Here is an 18,353-nt window from a genome sequence, read left to right as displayed (position 1 = left end):
TATTCCATTGTTTGGGTATACCACATTTTGTTTACTGATTCACCCGTTGATGGACATTTGGGTTATTTCCACTTTTTTGGCTGCTATGAATAATGTTACCATAAACTTTCAGGTACAAGTTTTTGTGTGGGGGCAGGGAGTGTATTTCTAGCAGATGGTGAAAGGATTTTTAGCTTTGTTTTTGTTTTGAGTGTTTTTCTCCATCTGTTTTGCGTGTGTCAAAGGAAGGAACCAAAACCATGGTGTAACTTCATAAAGTATTTCTTTGATCAGGTGGCCTCTGGCACAAGCTCATCGTGTCGGGATGACCGACGCTAGACTGCTGTCATCATCCATTAGGATGGTGTTTATTGTTGATTACACACTGCTTGCCGGTTTATCATACTTTCCTCTCATGTTTTCTTGCTGAGCCCTTGCAGGCAGCCTGTGCTGCTTGGCCAGCACAGGCTCCCAATGCCTGGCTGTCCTGTCCAGCACCCACGGAACGCTCTCTCCAGGGTGTGCTCAGCTGCTGGACCATTCTGTGGTGGCGTGTTGCTGTGGGGAGGAGCACATCTGTTTGCAGATGCGTGTCACTACCTAGTAATGCCGTTTGTTACTTTTAAACTGTGTTGTACATAGAGCTGATTTATATGAGAAAAGCCCTGATGAGCTTCAAATTTCCGTCACCTGTTGTGTCAGCAAATGCACATACATTTTAGATTTTTTTTTTTTTTCAAATTACTGATCAAACAACAGTGGGTCTTAATTACCTTTTCTTGTCCAGTGTCCGGCACAGAGTCAGTGCTCAGCAGATATTGGTTTGGATGAATACTAGAATCCAAAAAAGGAAAGTCTCCAGCTACCCTTACTCTCTAAACCCATCAACTTTTAAGATTCTTTGTTTCCTTGCGGTTTTCGCCCATCTGCAGATGGTATTTTTAAACAGGTGTTGTTTTGCACATATGCTTTTCTTAAAATTTCATACATGGTACTTTTTATACCATGTTATCTTCATCATTATCCTCTTATAATTATATAATATCCCCTAAATTATGCACATTGTTTTGTTTGATTATATAGTCTTTGGGAAGACTTTTTTTTTTTTCTTTCACATTTTCATAGTTTGGAGAAGGACTGCTTGAAGATTATATCATGGAAAGTTACTTCTTTGTTTTATTTATTTATTTCGTTTGTTTTTGACTTAGTTTTAGGTTACTTCCTCAGGATCTGCTCTAAAAATGGAATTATGGGAGAAAGAAAGTCATAGGATCTTGGGTTTGTTGCATATTGATAGACAGATTACCCCAAACTGAGCCAATTTGCAGCGTGGCCAGCCAGGTGTGTCCACATACACCCAGCAGCCCATACACCCAGTAGCATTGAGTTACGTTGGTGATTTTACTGTGCATTCATCAGCAACAAGGTTGATGGTCTTTCTGTTTTCTTACTATAAACTATTTATATATATCCCATAACTGTCACTTCATTCCTTTCTGTTACTGATAATACGGAGAAGTTTTAAGAATATATTGCTCTTTCCGCCTCCTTTGTCACTGTCTAGCTTGTTAATTGTCCTAAAGGACTTCCCTTAACTCGAGTTGCCTCACTGATTCTCAGAATAACTTATGGACGGCCAAACTGAGCTTTTCTCTGCATTGCTATCCACCTGTCCCGACAGAATTTATTGAGTCCTTTCTGCATCCTTATGTTGTCCTGGTTTGCATCATAAGATCTTTTAATATTTTAAATATGTTTTTGGAATTTCTTTTCCACTTGTTTTATTTTTCTAGTTCCAGACTGGCATCATGTAGTTTTATTGATTTTGTGGTTTTATAGTATTCTTTTTAAATCTGGAAGAATGAGAAGCCTTCTTTCCCCTTTCCCCTCCAACATATTTCTTCTTGATTTAATAACTGTTTTGTGTGCACAAGCACCAAATCCTTACCTTTTTATAATAAGAACAATCAAGTGTCCTTTATGATGTTGCCTTGTAATTTAAAATAAAACTATGTCTGTGAATTTCTATGTAGAGCTCAATACTTGTCATCTGGTAGCTGTATGTGTCAATTTGAGTCATTTAAAGAATAGATTTAGAATTAAATTTTGCTTAACATTTTCAGATGGTTTCCTATCGGCTATTGGATACTTTTTTTTTTTTTTTTTTTTACAAAACGTAACCTATGAAACATCTCCTTACCTACTTGGAATTGGAAGTTCTAAGTGAAGGTCTGTAAAGTCAGACATGCGATATACACAGGGCCGTATCTAAGTTTCAACATGATTATCTGACAAAATGCAATTCAGGGGATGGGAGATATTCAGGTGAGAAGGTAGATTTGAAATACTTGCTGCTTTGCCCAGATTCCGACAGGCAACTTCTCAGTTGTTCTTTTGGTACCAAGAACAAGAGGAACCAAACAGGGTAGAGGCTGTTCTTGGTTTTTCTCTAAAAAGTGACACCCACTGCAGAAGACAGTGTTTGGAAGACCAGACCCCTCAGCGAAGAAATGCCGGTTTTAATCCTCACGCAGTTCCCATTTGGAAGTTTCCAACAAACAGCAGCAACAGCCAGCTCCTTTTCTGTGTCTGGGGTCCTTTCCGTTCCCATTGCTATGACAACGGGGGGAAAAAACTGTGTTCGGGTACCTCTGGATTCTAGATCCAGAAAAAGGCTCAGGCTGTTTGTTCAAAGAGCAAAAGAGAGTTGTCTGTTTCCTTGTACATAGAAGAGAAAAAATAATCCTTATGATTCAAGAGAAAAATGGGTGGAGCTGTCCTTTTCCATTCTTTCACATAAATTATAAGTCTTGATTCCAGCCACCACACCTTTTAAGAAAAGGTCCAGGGCTGTTGTTTCATGTGAAACTCTGTACCACAGTGACACCCTACCCTGGTCTGCGGCGGCAAAAGGACAAAAGGAAGGAAGTTTCCCTTTTAAATCCCCAGGAATTTTTTGATGAGATAATATTACAGAGTAAAATGTCTCTCCTCCTATTCGTTCCGTGTTTGGCTCCAGTGTAACAGTAACCCACTTAGAAGCAGGCGGCCCTTTTGAAGTTATTTTAAACTTCCAGCAGAGTGTGGAGATATTGTAGCCTTGGATAAGAGCACCACCAGCCCCGGTTTCAGTTTTGCCCTTTCAGGCGTGTGGAAAGTGCCCCAGTATATCTCCAGGATTTTGTACTGAAAGCTTCTTAAAGAGCTGGTCTTGGTTTCAAAGCTTGGCTTGATGTCCTGTACCCAAGGGAACGTAGTTCTGTTTCTCCAGATACTTAACCTTGTCTGACATAGTCTTTTGGCTTTGAAGTTCCCGTAGAGTCTTTGTCCATTAACAAAACAGTGAAATCATGATAGCCAACCTCATTGGGCTCCGAGAAATTTGAAGAAGGTCCATCTTCATGTTTCAGCGTAAAACCAGATGCTCGATACCTGGCACTGATGGTGGCCAGGACGCTGCCCTGCTTATTGTTAGCCATTTTGCCCGAGCAGCTCCTTGTTTGGAAATGCAAGGAGGATGTTCAGCACCCCTTGTAGAGGTTATAGGATCTGTCTGTGTCTGGGAGAAAACTGGGGCTCCCTAGAACAACCACCCTGGTTGTTGTGTCTGCCACCTCTGTAACTCCCAAATCCACATCACACTCTGGTGCCCCCGGAAGTTATTTGGCTTATGGGGGTGGTGAGGGCTGCTGGTTCCTTCTTCACCATTCTCCCTGAATCATCCATGTGCTGTGTTCCAGCTGTCCCCAGCCCAGGGCCTGGGGGCTCCCGAGCGTCGTCCCAGGCAGTCCTCCAAGTCCATAGTCCTGTGCAGGTTGCCTGTTGGGGTCTCTCTTTGGCCTGATGCAATGCTTCCCTGCAGGACCCAGAGAATCTGCTGGAACACCTGAGGAAGGGGACATTTGTCCAGCAGTGCCTACGAAGATCTTAACCAAAATAAAGCACGTATACGTTTACAGAAGGGAAAGAGTACTTCATGGCTTTTAATTAAAAGAGCGTTCCTCTGGTGTACCCTTTGCCATCCCTGATTGCTATTCTCAGAGGCAACTACTTTCAATTATTTAGTGGTTTCTTCTGCCGTTCACCTCTGGGAATATTTCTAAATTTCTGTCAATAATTTCTAAACCTGCTTATACTGCCTCATATTTTTAGCCCATTTATACATTTTTCAACTTCCTACTCTGGAAGATGGCGATTTTGTTCTCTTAACCCCCTCATCCCTTCCCCTGCCCGGCCTTTCCACCTCCCCACCCCCATACACAAATTTCCCATCTCTGCATTTTCCCAATGTAGTTATATCACAATCAATGTTTAGGTAAGGATTTACGTTATTATGGCTGTCACTGTTGCCAGCCAGGCCATGCATGCCATACCCTGCTTATGGTTTACAATTCTGGTGTGACTTTTTGGTTTTTTTCTGGAGTTAATAACTGTCGCCCCCACCCCATTACTTTAGTTTGCTATCTGATTATCACATTTCATTCTCCTGTTCGGGACTGTAACACTTCTCAACACTGTCAGTCCCACTGGGTGATGACTCAGGTTGTTGTTTGTTTGCTTATTTGGGGAGCTCTCCTGCAGCCCTCATCCTTCTGACCCTATCTGGGCTGGTCGCCTGGCAGGCTGGTGGCATAGCTGTCCTCCTGGGATTTCCCTCTATTTTTCTTCTCTGTTGGATTCTCTGTGCCCTGGATCCCATGCCTGCCTCTTCCTCGGTTTATTCCCTTGTTTTCTCGGAGCTGACAGCAGCTTCTGAGGTCAGACAGGGGCCGGAAATTTTGAGGTTTTGCTTTTTAGGGGAGGAATCCTCTATTCCTCTTCCCCCTCCATCACCCTCATAAAGCACTGTCGTGGGCCTGCCTGAGTAAGGGCAGCGGCATTGTGTTTTCTGCACATGGAGAGTGTTACCTGCCTCTGCAAGCCCAGCTGCTGAGACCAAGAAGGAACAGCCTTTGCTCCTGTGCCATTCCCAGTAAATCTTGAGATTGCCGGTAAAGTCCTGGGAATGTGTTTGGTGACTTGGGGATCAATGACTCTAGGAGCCGGATCTTTTATTAAAGTTCCGGCAGCAATTTGTTGAAATCCTGATCTCTTTGTCTTGTTCCCTCAGTTAGCCGAACAGAGACGCAAATGGCTTCCCCAAACAGAGCTGAGATGCGGCAGCAGGCCTGTCTCCAGGCTGAGGGCTGGAGACACCCAGCGGTCATTTACTGAGCACCTATTGGGCACAAGGCTCTGGGTGGGGTGAAAGGGGACCTCTGGGCAAGACTCCTTGTAGGAGCAGGTACCCATCCCAGAGGAGAGGCTGAGGGAACTGTGCTAAGCACCATGTAAAGCATTTGGGAATGTAGAGGTGGAAGCAACTAGCTATACTGGTGCCTTCAAGAAAGCTCCATGGAAGGGCTGACGTTTAAACTGGTCTTGAAGGACAGAGAATTCTAGGCAAATGCATGAAGGGCAAGCAAACGTGATATGTCAAGAGAAAGTGAAGAAGGAGAGGGCTTTCCCACTGATTGAGCGTCTACCATGCAACTAAGATTATATATTTTATCTCATTTAATCTGCACAGCACCCTGTTGAAGTGGATGGTACTGTCCCCATTTTACAGATGAGAAAATAGAGGTTTATAGAAATCGAGTCATCTGCTCAAGGAGGTATGCCTCATAAGAGGCAGGTTTCAAAACATGGTTACATGATTCCAAAGCTCTCATCCTCTCCATCCCCCAAACACCCCTCAGAACAAAATCAGGAGTAAGACAGCCAGAGGCACCGCTTCTTAATGTCAAACCTCCCGATAGAGGACTAACTGGGAATTTGCCTTCAATTGACTTAAGCCAGGGTGTTGACATCCTGAAGTTATTCTGAGAGCACAAGACCAAAGTTATAACTCAGGACATATCTTCTGTTAAATCCTCACACTTTAGTGTGGCTTGTTAATTATTGGCATTTTTCTTCTCTGGACCCGCCCCAGGAGTTTTGCTTATCTTCTCATTTCAGGCTGTCCTTCTCCTCCTTCATTATTCTCTGTCCAGTGAGTTTTTGTCAAGTTTTGTCAAACCCATTCTAGGTTTCTGAGTTTATTTGGTTTTCCCTTTATGTTTTCATTAGTAGTTCTTTCTGACAATCCTGAGTTCTTATACACAATTTAGCCATTTTTTTTCTTCCAGTTTTGACATACAGCACTGCATAAGTTTAGGATGTAGAGCATAATGATTTGACTTACATACATCATGAAGTAATTATCACAAGAAGTCTAGTGAACATCCATCATCTCATACAGATACAACATTAAAGAGAGAAAAATATATTTTTTCCTTGTGATGAGAACTCAGGATTTACTCTCTTAACCATTCATATGTAACATACAGCAGTGTTCATTATATTTATCATGATGTACATTACATCCCTGGTACTTATTTATCTTATGTCCTGGAAATTTGTACCTTCTGACTACCTTCATCCAGTTCTCCCCACCCCCAATTCAGCCATTTTTAACCTTCTTAAAAATATGAAGGCAAAAACTTCTTAAATTTCAAACATCTGATCAGGTAAACCCCACACACCCAAACATTTTAAGAAAATAAACTCAGAAATTCCTATAATTGTTAAATGCTTATATGCCACATTAAGTTCAAAGTTAACATGCTTGAACATCATTCATTGAAATCTCCTAAGATTAATTTTGCACACACAGGTCTTATGTGTAGTCACTGCCTATATGTCACTGGCTGGTGTCAGCATGTACGAATTCACAAGCGTGGTTTTCATGTGATGACTGTCTGGCAGCAATGTATCACTGAATATTTAGAATATATGTGTTTCATATGTTGGAGGTCCTCATTCTCCGTAGATGACTGTGATCCAGAAAAGGACTTTGGGATCTTTTTAAGTTAAGGGCTACTATTTCTCAGTAGACAGTAGAAAGATTTGGTTGGGGCTTTATCTTGAAACGTGGAACACAAAATAAGTTTGTATTTGAATTTAACAAGTTAAATTATAATTGCAACTTTGTTCTGATTTCTGAGAACAAAGAGCAAATCCCCTGTTGGCAGTGTTGGGATATTTCCAGCAAAACTGTCTGAGAATATGGATGTGACATCCTTCTCTTATGTTTGACTCCAGTGGCAGGATCACCCAAAGTCATTTTTCCAAAAATGTTAGAGAACTCTCTCTTTTCCCAAAGTTCTGTCTTAATCCTTTGATCATTCTCCATGGAAACCCCCATGTGGATTTCTTCTTTAATCCTTAGCTAGATTGTTTGCCATTTGCTTTGAGTGGATCCTGTTGTTGACTAATATGACTTTGGTGGACTCTGTTATATTTGCATCATTGGCTGATTTGCGGTTCTAGTTTGCAATTTATCGCCATGGTCTAGTCACTCTGTCGTCTGATAGACCAATTAGCAAGAGGTTGCTGTAAGGATTAAACAAGGTAAAATACATAAACAGAGTAATATGGTTGATGCTCAGTTAACAAGAAAGCCGTCTCCTTCACTTTCCCCAGATTTGGCATATTCGTTTGCATTTTATGCCTTTGCCTAGAGTATTCCATCCTTTGACACAGGTCAGTTTATGAGTGAATATTTTCATGTTATGGCTTCCCTATAAAACATTCTGCTGAGCCCTTGGGAAAAGAGAACCCCAGGGCGTAAATGTTTGGAGACCTAGGGTGGCGGGCATTTCTGGAAGCTGATGCTGTCATCAGGGGCGAGCTGAAAGAGACCTGAATTGTACAATATTGGCAGGTGAGTCAGAGAGGCCAGTTACACTTGAGACGTAGCTGAGGTTGAATTCACAACCCCAGTAGTTTGGACCTCTGGAGATACAGACTGGAATAAGGAACTCAGAAGAGAAGAAACTCCGGAGTGGAGCTGGGAAGGGGGAGGATGGTGAGGTCGGTTTTGGATGCTCTGAGATGTGATTTTGGTGGCCCTTTACCCTCCCTGGGAAAATAAACCACCCACGCCAACCGATTACACCCACCAGCACTTGAGAAAAAATTCCTTTTGGTTTTTAAATCTTTGATCCCCGTGCAGAAGTCAACACCCTTGACAGGGCTGACACTTTGAGCTGCTCACAAGCACCTCAGTGACAGCGGATGCTTTGAAAAGGAGTCTTGGGGCCAAGGAGGGGGAGGGCCCCACATGGGGTGCGGCCCAGGGTGCCAGGGGGACCTCAGCGTGTGTGAGGCTCACACAGTTGGGATTTCCAAGTGCTTCGGACGCCCTCTTGCCATGCCTCCCCTGGCCACGTGTCCTGCTCCACAGCTCGAGCCTCAGCCTGGTCTGCTAAGGGCCTCAGCTTCTACTCCTGCTTCTGTTGCTCTGGGTTCACAGTCACGCCCTCCTCCTCCTCCCGCCCTCCCAGGCCCCCCCTTCTCTCCAGCCGCCCCCCACCGTCCCTCCATCTCCTCCCACTGCAGCCTTTGCTCTTCGCATCACGCGTGTCAGCGTTTGGCTCGGATCACATCTACTTCAGGTTCGTTTCTTCTCACGCGCGTACCTGTGCTCTCCCTAACTTGGCATTTCTCGGAGTGTGTCCCATGAAACAGTGTGAGCATATTAAACACAAAATGGGTTGATCATCAACGGGTAGGAAATGCTGGTTTTAGCAAAGGTTAAAACCCTTTTAAGTTATTTAAACCTTAGGCCTCTGCAGAGCTTTAATTTCCAAATGTAGATCCCGAATCCCTATGTCCTATTCCTCAGCATTAGTTGCGTGTGCAGGAACCCATTTATCATCGTGCAGGGCTAGTATTCTGCAGGACACAGTTTCCCGAAGGGCTCTGGTGGTTGGCTTAGGCTCAGGAAGTGTGGAAACCACATCGTCCTACACTGTGGATTCCCATGTTGGCTGAGGACAGTCATTTCTGAGTAAACTCTTAGGACTTTTTTTTTTTTTTTAATGTTTATTTATTTATTTATAATTTATTTTGGCTGCACTGGCTCTTAGTTGCGGCACGCAGGATCTTTTAGTTGCAGCGTGTGTGCGGAATCTAGTTCCCCAACCAGGGATCGAACCTGGGCCCCCTGCATTGGGAGCGTGGAGTCTTACCCACTGGACCACCAGGGCAGTCCCTGACTCTTGGGACTTTTTTAAAAAACTTATTTATTGTGGTAAAATTGATACAGAATTTACCACTTAAGCCATTTTAAAGTATAAAATTCAGAGGCATTTGGTACATTCACAATGGTCACCCATCTGTTACTATCATCTGATGCCAGAACATTTTTATCACCGTAAAAGGTCTCCTGTACCTATTAAGCAGTCACTCTCCGTTTCCCCCTCCCCCAGGCAGGCATCCACTAATCTGCTGCTGTCTGTTTCTATGGATTTGCCTGTTGTGGATATTTCATATCAGTGGAATTATACAATATATGGCCTTTTACATCTGGCTTCCTTCTTCAGTAAAGTTTTAATACAAAGTCTTAGACCTGCATGATTCCTCTGCTTCCCTCGACGCAGCTCTCTATCACTGACCAAACCCTATATAGGTGTAAGTAACAAAAAGCACCTTTCCCTCTGGAAACCTCCAAGGCACATGGCCAGGTTAAAAATATCACGGAACACTGTAGAAAAGTGTCAGTAGAGGGGCTACCATTGACGTGACTTGACCTGGGATTCAGGAAGCTGACTTGAGCCCGGCTGGGAGCCACTTCCTGGAGGGTCAGAAGTACCTGGCTCTTGGCACGACTGGCTTATTGCCCTTGCCCATCCTCTCCAGTTGGAGATCTGCATTTCAAGCCGCTCATCATTTAATAACCATCGAACATCCTAGAGTGGGCTGAGTTTTTCAGGGGCAGCTGGAGGGAGGCTGTGCCATCCACTGCACTGCAGGACCCTCCTTGGTCCTTTGGGCAGACTCTTCGAGCCTGAGGGCTGGTGCAAAAATCATATGTCGCAGGCTTCCCCATCTCAGGTCCTGCAATTCCCAGGGCAGGGTTATCCTGTGCCTGCTACGAAGACAGCTGCCGGCCACCCCTTGAGCTTGCGGCGCTCACCCTTCCTTGTGGGTCCATCGACTTGCCAAGGATCTCTGCCCTCTGGGCTGCTCCCTCCCCTCCTCCGCTCACTCATCCTCTCCAGTCCAGGGCCACCATTGCCAGAAGGTGCAACCCGCCTGCCTCAAATTACTGTTCTTGGTGCGCCGCTTTTCCAAAGAACCTGTGGTGCTGTCCTGGTGTCCACATGCCTTCCTGATTTTTGAGCCTGTCTCTCTCTTCTTGGTGTCGACTGTGTCCCTCCATGCTGCTCAGGTAGCCTCTCTTCTCCCCCTAAATCCCTCAGCTCCTCGTCCCCGGGTGTGGATGGCCGCCCGTCCTCTCCCCTGCCCCGGACCCGTCCAGCTCTCCCTTTGAAGCTCAGCTCAAGGCTCAGCTGCAGCTCTGGCCACCTGCACCAAACTCACATTACACTCCCACACCACCCAGTTCAGAGCTGGCAGGCAGCCTTTCTTTACAGAGATTTGTACCTCTTAGTCTTTTCTCCCCAGTCAGGTGACCAGCTCTCAGAAGAAGGGACAATAAAGTTAAGCAAGTGGAGTTGGAAGGTACTGGACTGTGAATTCAAGGGCCAGGCCACCCCAGGGGCAGCCACTTGCTGGCTGTGTTGTCTTGGAAAAGCTATTTATCTTGAACTTCTCATCCTAAAATGAGTGGGGGATAAGGAGGTTGTATTAGTTTCCTATTTGCTACTATAACAAGTTACTACAAACTTAGTGGCTTAAAGCAACACAAACTTAATCTCTCATAGTTCTGGAGGTCAGAAGTCAAAAATGGGTCAGCAGGGCTACGTTCCTTGTGGAGGGTCTAGAGAGAATCCTTGTCTTTTCCAGCTTCTGGAGGCGGGCCGCCTGCATTCCTTGGCTCATGGCTCCCACCTCCATCTTCTGAGCACATCACTCCAACCCCTGCTTCCCTGGTCACATCTCTTCTGTTTCCACGATTCCCTTTTTTCCTTGTAAGGACCTTTGCAATTACATTGGGCTTACCCAGGTAATCCAGGATATCAAGCTTAATCACGTCTATAAAGTTTCTGGTGCCTTGTAAGGTAATGTATTCACAGGTTCTGGGGATTAGGACATAGATGTCTCATGGGCCATTATTCTGGCTAACACAGTGGATTCTTCAGTCTCTTGTATCTCTAATATGCCATGACTCTAAAGACATATTTCTTCCAGCTATTTAAAGAGTTTAGCACCGTGCTAGACTCCTTCACGTCTCGGTAGGTTAGGTTTATCCACAAGGACTTCCTCTTCTCAGATGGTTATTAGGGATTCTGGGGTCTGATAAAACTCAATACTAGAACTGTGAGCGCAAGCCGTAGTACCATTCTGTGTTCAGGCTTCCACTAAATGCACTTTTACTAGTAAAAATTTGACAGTGCTCTCCTACCTATCTTTGATTTTGTGTTTTGCAAATTTTGAAGAAACCTCAAAGAATTTCGTCTATTTTCCAGTAACCAGGGGTAGCCTTTAAACAGCCTGTTAATTATCCTGGTGATTCCGCTGTATGTCTAATGGTCTCTCCATAAATTCCTGAATGTGTTTCGAGGTCCTCTTGCATCAGTTGAAGTAGATGTGTTGTCAAGGTCTGGAAGCCAAATAGTTTTGGATGCTAACCTAGCTCGTCTCCTCTGTAGCTGCCACTGAATGTTATGGTATTTCACAGCCATCTAGACCGGGATTTATGTGGGAGTTACGCTATCTCTCTTTTCCTGCATCCCATTGGGTGGTGTCCACCTTAGGTAACCACTGCTTACAAAGCAGTGAGAAAGCATCTGTGAAGTCTATTTGTAGTGGCTCTACTGTGTTCTCTCCAGGGCTCAGCTCATTGTACTGAAATAGGATCCACTCAATGGGTTGAAAAATGCATCCCGCCCATATGACTTTAAGTTTTGAAGTTGTTTTTGACTGTTGAGTCTGAGACGTGCACACCGGGAGTCAAGCAGGTCTGCAGCCTGCCTACTGAAGTTTTCTTTCCATTTGTTTCCTAGATGCACCCACTGGGCCTGTGTAATAACAATGATGAAGAGGACTTGTATGAATATGGCTGGGTAGGAGTGGTGAAGCTGGAACAACCAGAACTGGACCCGAAACCATGCCTCACTGTCCTCGGCAAGGTAAGCACGAGGCCCTCTGAATTGCTCCCGTTTTGATTGGTGTTCTCCACACCCTTATTTCCCCAATTCCTCAAACAGCCGGTTACGGAGAAGAGCCTTGCTGGCACAGCACTCTTTCCTGGCTGAAGTCATGGCTTGGAGCAGCCCCCCATGGTACCCAGAAGCTTGGACTCTGATGGCAGCTGCCAGCCTCAGAGTGGGCTCCACCCTGCCCACTGTGTGGCCTTGGGCAGGCCACTTCCCCTTGAGGAGTCTCAGTTTCTTCTCTGTGAACTGGGTTGATAATAGAGATTCACCATCCCTATCTTACACCCTTGGGGCCAGATATTTCAGAATTCTGAGATTTGGGGCATTTAGAAAGGTATTAAGATGCACATATTTTGTATTAAGGAGCTCCCAGGAGACGTGGGGCCGTCCTCAGGAACGAAACACATGCATATTTGTGTAGCAAACTACATGGATATTCACATTAAGTGGGACAACTAAAATCTAAATAGCCCCGTGTTAGTTCAGGGCAGCTGTGCCTCCAAATGAGTTCAGGGCCATTAAGTTTCGCTGCCAAGTAAGTTCTGAATAGACTCTGGGGTTGTAGAGCTTTTTCAGTTTCAGAATGGCAGATAGCAGTTGTGGTCCTGTATTAGACCTTACCTCATAGGATGGTTAGCAGGTGAGATGAGATACAAACGTCTAGCAGAGAAAGCTCTCCAGAAATGTTCACTGCCATTGGCTATTGATATTCCGTTTAGAAGTACTAAAAAAAAAAAACTTTCTTAGCCTTAAGGGTCAGCATTACCTCTGGCTGCAGTATAAGATAAAAGACAGAAATACATTTACTTTGGAAAACCATCTGTCAATGATCTTAAAATATGACAGATAACAACCTGTTTTGGTTTTTTTTTTTAATTATTTATTTTTGGCTGCATTGGGTCTTTGTTGCCGCGCGCAGGCTTTCTCTAGTTGCAGTGAGCGGGAGCTGCTCTTCGTTATGGTGCGCGGGCTTCTCACTGTGGTTGCTTCTTTTGTTGCGGAGCACCGGCTCTAGGCGTGAGCTTCAGTAGTTGCAGCACGCGGGCTCAGTAGTTGTGGCCCACGGGCTTAGTTGCACCGCGACATGTGGGATCTTCTTGGACCAGGGCTTGAACCCGTGTCCCCTACATTGGCAGGTGGATTCTTAACCACTGTGCCACCAGGGAAGTCCCAACAACCTGTTTTAAACTGGATCATTTTGTTAAAGGGAAAGGTTTGGAGAAAGTTGTTAGAATTTTGGTTGGAGAAAAGGTAGTATATCCTAAGGGTAGTGTTATTGCTTGGGAATTTTTTATATTCTCAGAAGCTGCTGTTCTAAGTATCATGGGGAGACAGCTGGGGGGAAAACAGTCCTGGTTCTGACCTCTTGAGGAGATTCAGGCCAGAGAAGAGGTGGTTTTGATGTAGGGAGCCTTTCCCACAGTCAAAGCTGTCCCAGCCGGTGTCTCCTGAAAGACTTCTGGCCCAGGAGACCCTCATGGATCTAATTTGTGATGTTTGTGTCCCACTTGTCTTCTGAGTAGCTTCCGACCACTTGTCAAGTTCCCCTGCCCTTTTATAGAAGGAGAAGAAGAAGAAAAAAAAAACCACAGGGACTATTACCTATTTGGTTTATAATTCCCGAAGGTGAATCAATGTGTTTTAGGCAGCCCAGGCCCCGATACTTCATCATTTAAATAGTTGGCCAGAGCTGCCTAATGATGCTCGGAGAGCAGTGACCCCCTTGAGAATACGTTAGTGTTTTCCTAGGAGAAATGCCAGCTCCATCCAAAGATTAGGAACAGTGCTTTCCTTGTAGGTAGCACTCTCCTAATAGAATATTTTCTCCTGTACTTAAGCTGCTGCTGTGCAGGGCTCAGCAGCTCAGCTTCATTTTGTTTGCCCCACTCCAGTGGGTCTCCACCTACGCGTCTGTCATGTCTGTAAATGGGTTGGAACAGGGCCCCTCGGAGACACCCCATGTTCTCCCATGGCCTAGTGGTGATGAAGTCCCTCAGAGAACCCAACTGCTCCTCCTCCGCCTGGGACAACCATGTAGTGGTTTGACTTGAAGAGTTCTGTATGGTTTGGCCTGCTGGCCTGTGAAGCCACAGGGAATAAAAACCCTCGACATATATTGCCTCATTAAGTATTTCTTGAGTTTATTCATTCACCAAGTATTTATTGAATGCAGGGGCCCAGGAGCTAAGCGCACGGTTGTACCTGCTAACAAGCAGCACCCCACTCCATGTTTCTCCGTGTTGGGAGAAACATGTTTCTGTTTGGAGAGGCTGTGGTGGTGGCCAGGTCGTATTTGCAAGTGGTTAATTACTGAAATTTGGCTTAACACGTGAATAAAATCATTAGCCAACGCGCTTGGGCCAGACAAAGCAAGACGGTTTAGCGTTTGCTTAAAACTTGGGTTGGTACAGGAGGTACAAAGAGTCAGGCATCTCTCCCTCTCCCTCTCCCTCTCCCTCTCCCTCTCCCTCTCCCTCTCCCTCTCCCTCTCCCTCTCCTTCCTCTTCCTCTTTCTCCCTCCCTCTCTTCTGCTCTCTCACCTTGTTCTTAAGTGTAGTTGTTTTCAGCTTCAATTTTATTAACTTCGCTAACTGTTTTCTTTCTTTCTGAGCCCCCAAGTGCAGTGGCAAGAGGCTAGGGTAGGAAGAGCAAAGTGGTCCTCATGGGTGGCCTGCTCACCTGCAGACACACAGCATGGTTTTCTACCCTTTCTTTGCCCTTAGTGGTGAAGGCAAGAAGGAGGTGGGCAGCTAAGAGAAGCACAAAAGGAAGACGCTACAGCCAGGTCCCCGTGGGGGTGGGGGAGGGACTCCTCCGTGTAGATGTTGAGACTTGTTGAAAACCATAGACCGGGGTGGGGGGTGGGGGTGCTGTCGGGCGTTTGGAGGAGCCTGGGGGAGAAGGGGGAGGGGCAGACGCAGACCCCTCTCCCTCCCCCATCACCTACCCCCATCACCCACCTGCCCACAGAAAGTGCCATGGGGTGAAATGTGGAAAATAACAGAGGAATGTCCTAAATTAAGAAAACGTAAATGCCTCTCCAGGAGTTCAAATAAAGTTTCATTTTAAAAGGGAAAGACGTAAACTCATCACCTCCGTTTATTACTAAGTGCTTTTGAACTCCAAAAAAGGAACACTGTAAACTCATGAGAGAAAAATGATTTATGATCCCCGCCTTATAATCTTTTTGATTCTGGAGGAGGCAGGGCAGACAGTCGGATCAGCTAGGGGGGCAGAGTTGGGGTGGGGGTGAGCTCCCCCAGAACGTAGCAGGCCATGGCACCAGGCCAGGCCCCGGGCAAATCCCTTCCGCTTTCTGGGCCTTTCTTTTCCACTTCATGTGAAGAGGCTGTTCTGGGCTCCTTGATTGTCTAACATTTTGAACTTCTGTATCATATTAAAAATCTCCCCTTGACATTCCAGTTTTTGGGGATTTCTAGGTGCGGCCTTGAAAGTCTCTGTTAACCTGCAACAGTTTACGTCCTCGGAAATTGAAACAGAAAGAAATAGACGTTACTGAGCAGCTTGTTATTGAAAGTAAGGGTCTTAAACCATCCGCAAAGTGCAGGAGTCTGTGTTTATGCCCCAGGCATTTTAACCCTTCAGTTCAAACAGTGTTTATTATTTAAGCATCTTACGGGATTGGTAAGACATTGGAAGGTCGACTTTAATAGCCGTGGTTCTTACGACTCTTCCACCTCATGGAGAGCCTCGTGGCAGGGAACACACAAGACGTGCTCAGATCTAACACAGCCCGCCTGGCCCAGATTCACCAAACATGGAAGAAAACCAGCCTCTCTCCCTCACACCCCACGCTGGAGTGGACTCGTAGGGATGGTTTTAAAGGGCAGGGTGGACAACAGGCATGATATTGGCTCTTGCCAGTCCTTAGGAGGAGAGCAGAAAGTTAGCAGAAAGACAAGAAAAACAAGGGATTTAGGTCAAAGAGATGCAGCTCTGGCTGAGTGACCTCGAGAAGGTCACTTCAGTTCTTGGGGCTCATGCTGCCCTTGTCACTGTGTTGGGGGTACTGCGAGGGGCCCTGAACACAGAGCCTGGCCCTCGGGGGACGCCCGGAAAGAGTGTAAGAGCAGCCCTCGTGTGGTGGGTGCTCGCTGAATGCCGAGAGCTTTCCGAGCAGCGTCTCCTCTCATTGTCAGGCCAACTCTGGGACCGTGTCCAGATTCCCATCTTAACGATGAGGAGATCTCAACCTAACCTGAGATCCAACGGCTCCCAATTGCTGAGCCGAGATCTGAGATCAGGACTGTCACGCCGCCGCATCAGCGCTGGTTTCTTCCTCCTGCCTCCTTTTGCCTTTGCCGGTTTTTCTAGATAAAAATCGGATGCGTTTCAGTAGTCACTGGCTGGGCAAGGACTGTTGGTCGCATTGAATAGAAACCGTGCTTGAGCTGTGTTGAGCCGAAAGGGGAATCTGCTCTGGAAGCTCCTGAGTGTGTCGTCAGGGAGCCTGTGATGGGTGCGCTGCTGCTCCTCTGGAACCGCCGACCGCAGGGCTTAGGTCTTCTGGGAATCTGCGATATTCTCCACCACCCCCCACCTCCTTGGTCGGGGACAGCACCCCAATATCCCTTGGGCTGTCGCTCTTGGTTTCAAGTCTAAAGGATTCCAGAAAAGGGATTTAGTGGCCCATCTTGGATCAGGTGCTCACCTGTAGTCTGGTCAGCTGTGATCCGGGGCTGGGAGTACACTGCGACTGCCCAGCCGTGTGTGCGGCGTGGGTGGAAGGTGTGCCTTCCAGAAGGAAGCTGGTGGGGGCAGTGCTGGGCTACCGTCCCCAAGCAGCTCCCTCAGTCACCCAATCACATGTGCACTCACAAGCAGCTGGACGATGGCCTCAGTTTATCCCAGGTCGGTCAGAGAGGCGCCAGTTGGAAGGGCCTGCTCTGGTTCCTGTGTGCTGGCAAGAGTCACCTCCTCTTGCCCTGAACCGAGGGCCAGTCGCTGGCACAGACAGTGGTTGTTGTGAGGAGAAGCACGTCCCCAGTGCCGGAGGGGTTGGGGCTCTGAGGCGGGCGCATAACCTCCAGGAAGAGGGCGGGAAGAACGGGAGCAAGTTCCTCAGGGGGCATTGAAAGTTGCTGGGGCAGGAAGAGGGTTTCGGATGAAGGAGTTTCATCTTCATCCCCCAGGAAGCTGGGAGCCACTGAAGGTTGTGGGGATGTTCATTTGGCAGTGTGTCTAGGCTGGTGGGAGAGGGGAGGGTCAGGTTACTCTGCTGGTGGGTGCTTCTGGAGCTGAATGGGCCCAGACGTCAAGTCTCTTGAACGCTTTGGTGAGGCTCCAGCCTGTGACGTTGCCAAGGACACCTCGTGTTCACCTTCAGATTTCCCGGCTTGTCTACGGCCAAACCACCCTAGACGGGCCCGATCTTGTCTCCATCTCGGAAAATTTCCCGGCTCTTCATCTCGCCTCTCCAGTTTCCACCTGCAGCAGCAGCCTGGCCGAGCGCACGGCAGGTGGACACTGCCGGGAACCGCTGTGCCTGTGAGGCAGGGGAGCGGCTCGGCAGTCCTGGCTCTTCTGATGAGCAGCGCGAAACCCGGTGGCAGGTGGGGGCATGGTCAGTGGAGAACTGAACCCTTGCGTTCACTCCACCGACCCACATCCAGCCCTCGGAGTGTCTAGGTAACTTCTTCAAAGAGAACAAAGACCTTAGTGACCAAAGTGACCACAAGGCAGAAAACAGAATCAAAGGAATTTAATATTTTCAGGATGGTTGGGAGGAGAGGGAACACATAATGGTTAAGACTGGGGTTTAGTCATCAAACTAACCTGAATTTAAACCCCAGTTCCAACCCTTTAATCCATGTGACCTGGGATGGTTCCTGAACCCCTCTGCCCATTTCTACCTCAGGAGACAGGAACCTCGAGGCACCTCAGGGAGAGAGTGTATGTCAGGTTCACGCGTGGCTGGAAACACAAATTAGCAGCTCTTGGTGCACATCCTCTCTCCCTCCCTCGCTCCTTCCCTCCCTTATTATCCTTCAGTTTCTTTCAGCACTCACAGTGCTGTTACTTAAGTAGTCAGATCCTTAGAGACAGAAAATAGAGTGGTGGTTGCCAGGGCTGCGGGAAGGGGAGAATGAGGAATTAGAGTTTAACGGGGCCAGAGTTTCAGGAGGAGGTGGAAAAGTTCTGGAGATGGGCGGTGGAGGGGGCAGGGGGCTCGTCGTGCCCTTCTCGTTCAGAGTTTGGTCACAGATG

At 46.7% G+C, this 18,353-nt stretch overlaps 1 protein-coding gene across 1 annotated transcript in view; it reads left to right on the top strand.

Annotated features, from left to right (window-relative positions):
* Positions 1-18,353, top strand: part of ZNRF3 (zinc and ring finger 3) — a 148,313-nt gene that overhangs the window by 78,687 nt on the left and 51,273 nt on the right. The window contains exon 2 of the mRNA XM_030860725.2: positions 11,973-12,098. Coding sequence (XP_030716585.1) covers positions 11,973-12,098 — 126 coding nt within the window. The remainder of the gene's footprint in view (positions 1-11,972; positions 12,099-18,353) is intronic.

Source organism: Globicephala melas, chromosome 13, assembly GCF_963455315.2.
Source record: "Globicephala melas chromosome 13, mGloMel1.2, whole genome shotgun sequence".
Taxonomy (NCBI): domain Eukaryota; kingdom Metazoa; phylum Chordata; class Mammalia; order Artiodactyla; family Delphinidae; genus Globicephala; species Globicephala melas.
The sequence above is the reverse complement of the archived record's forward strand: the minus strand, read 5'-3'. Positions and strand labels throughout refer to the sequence as shown.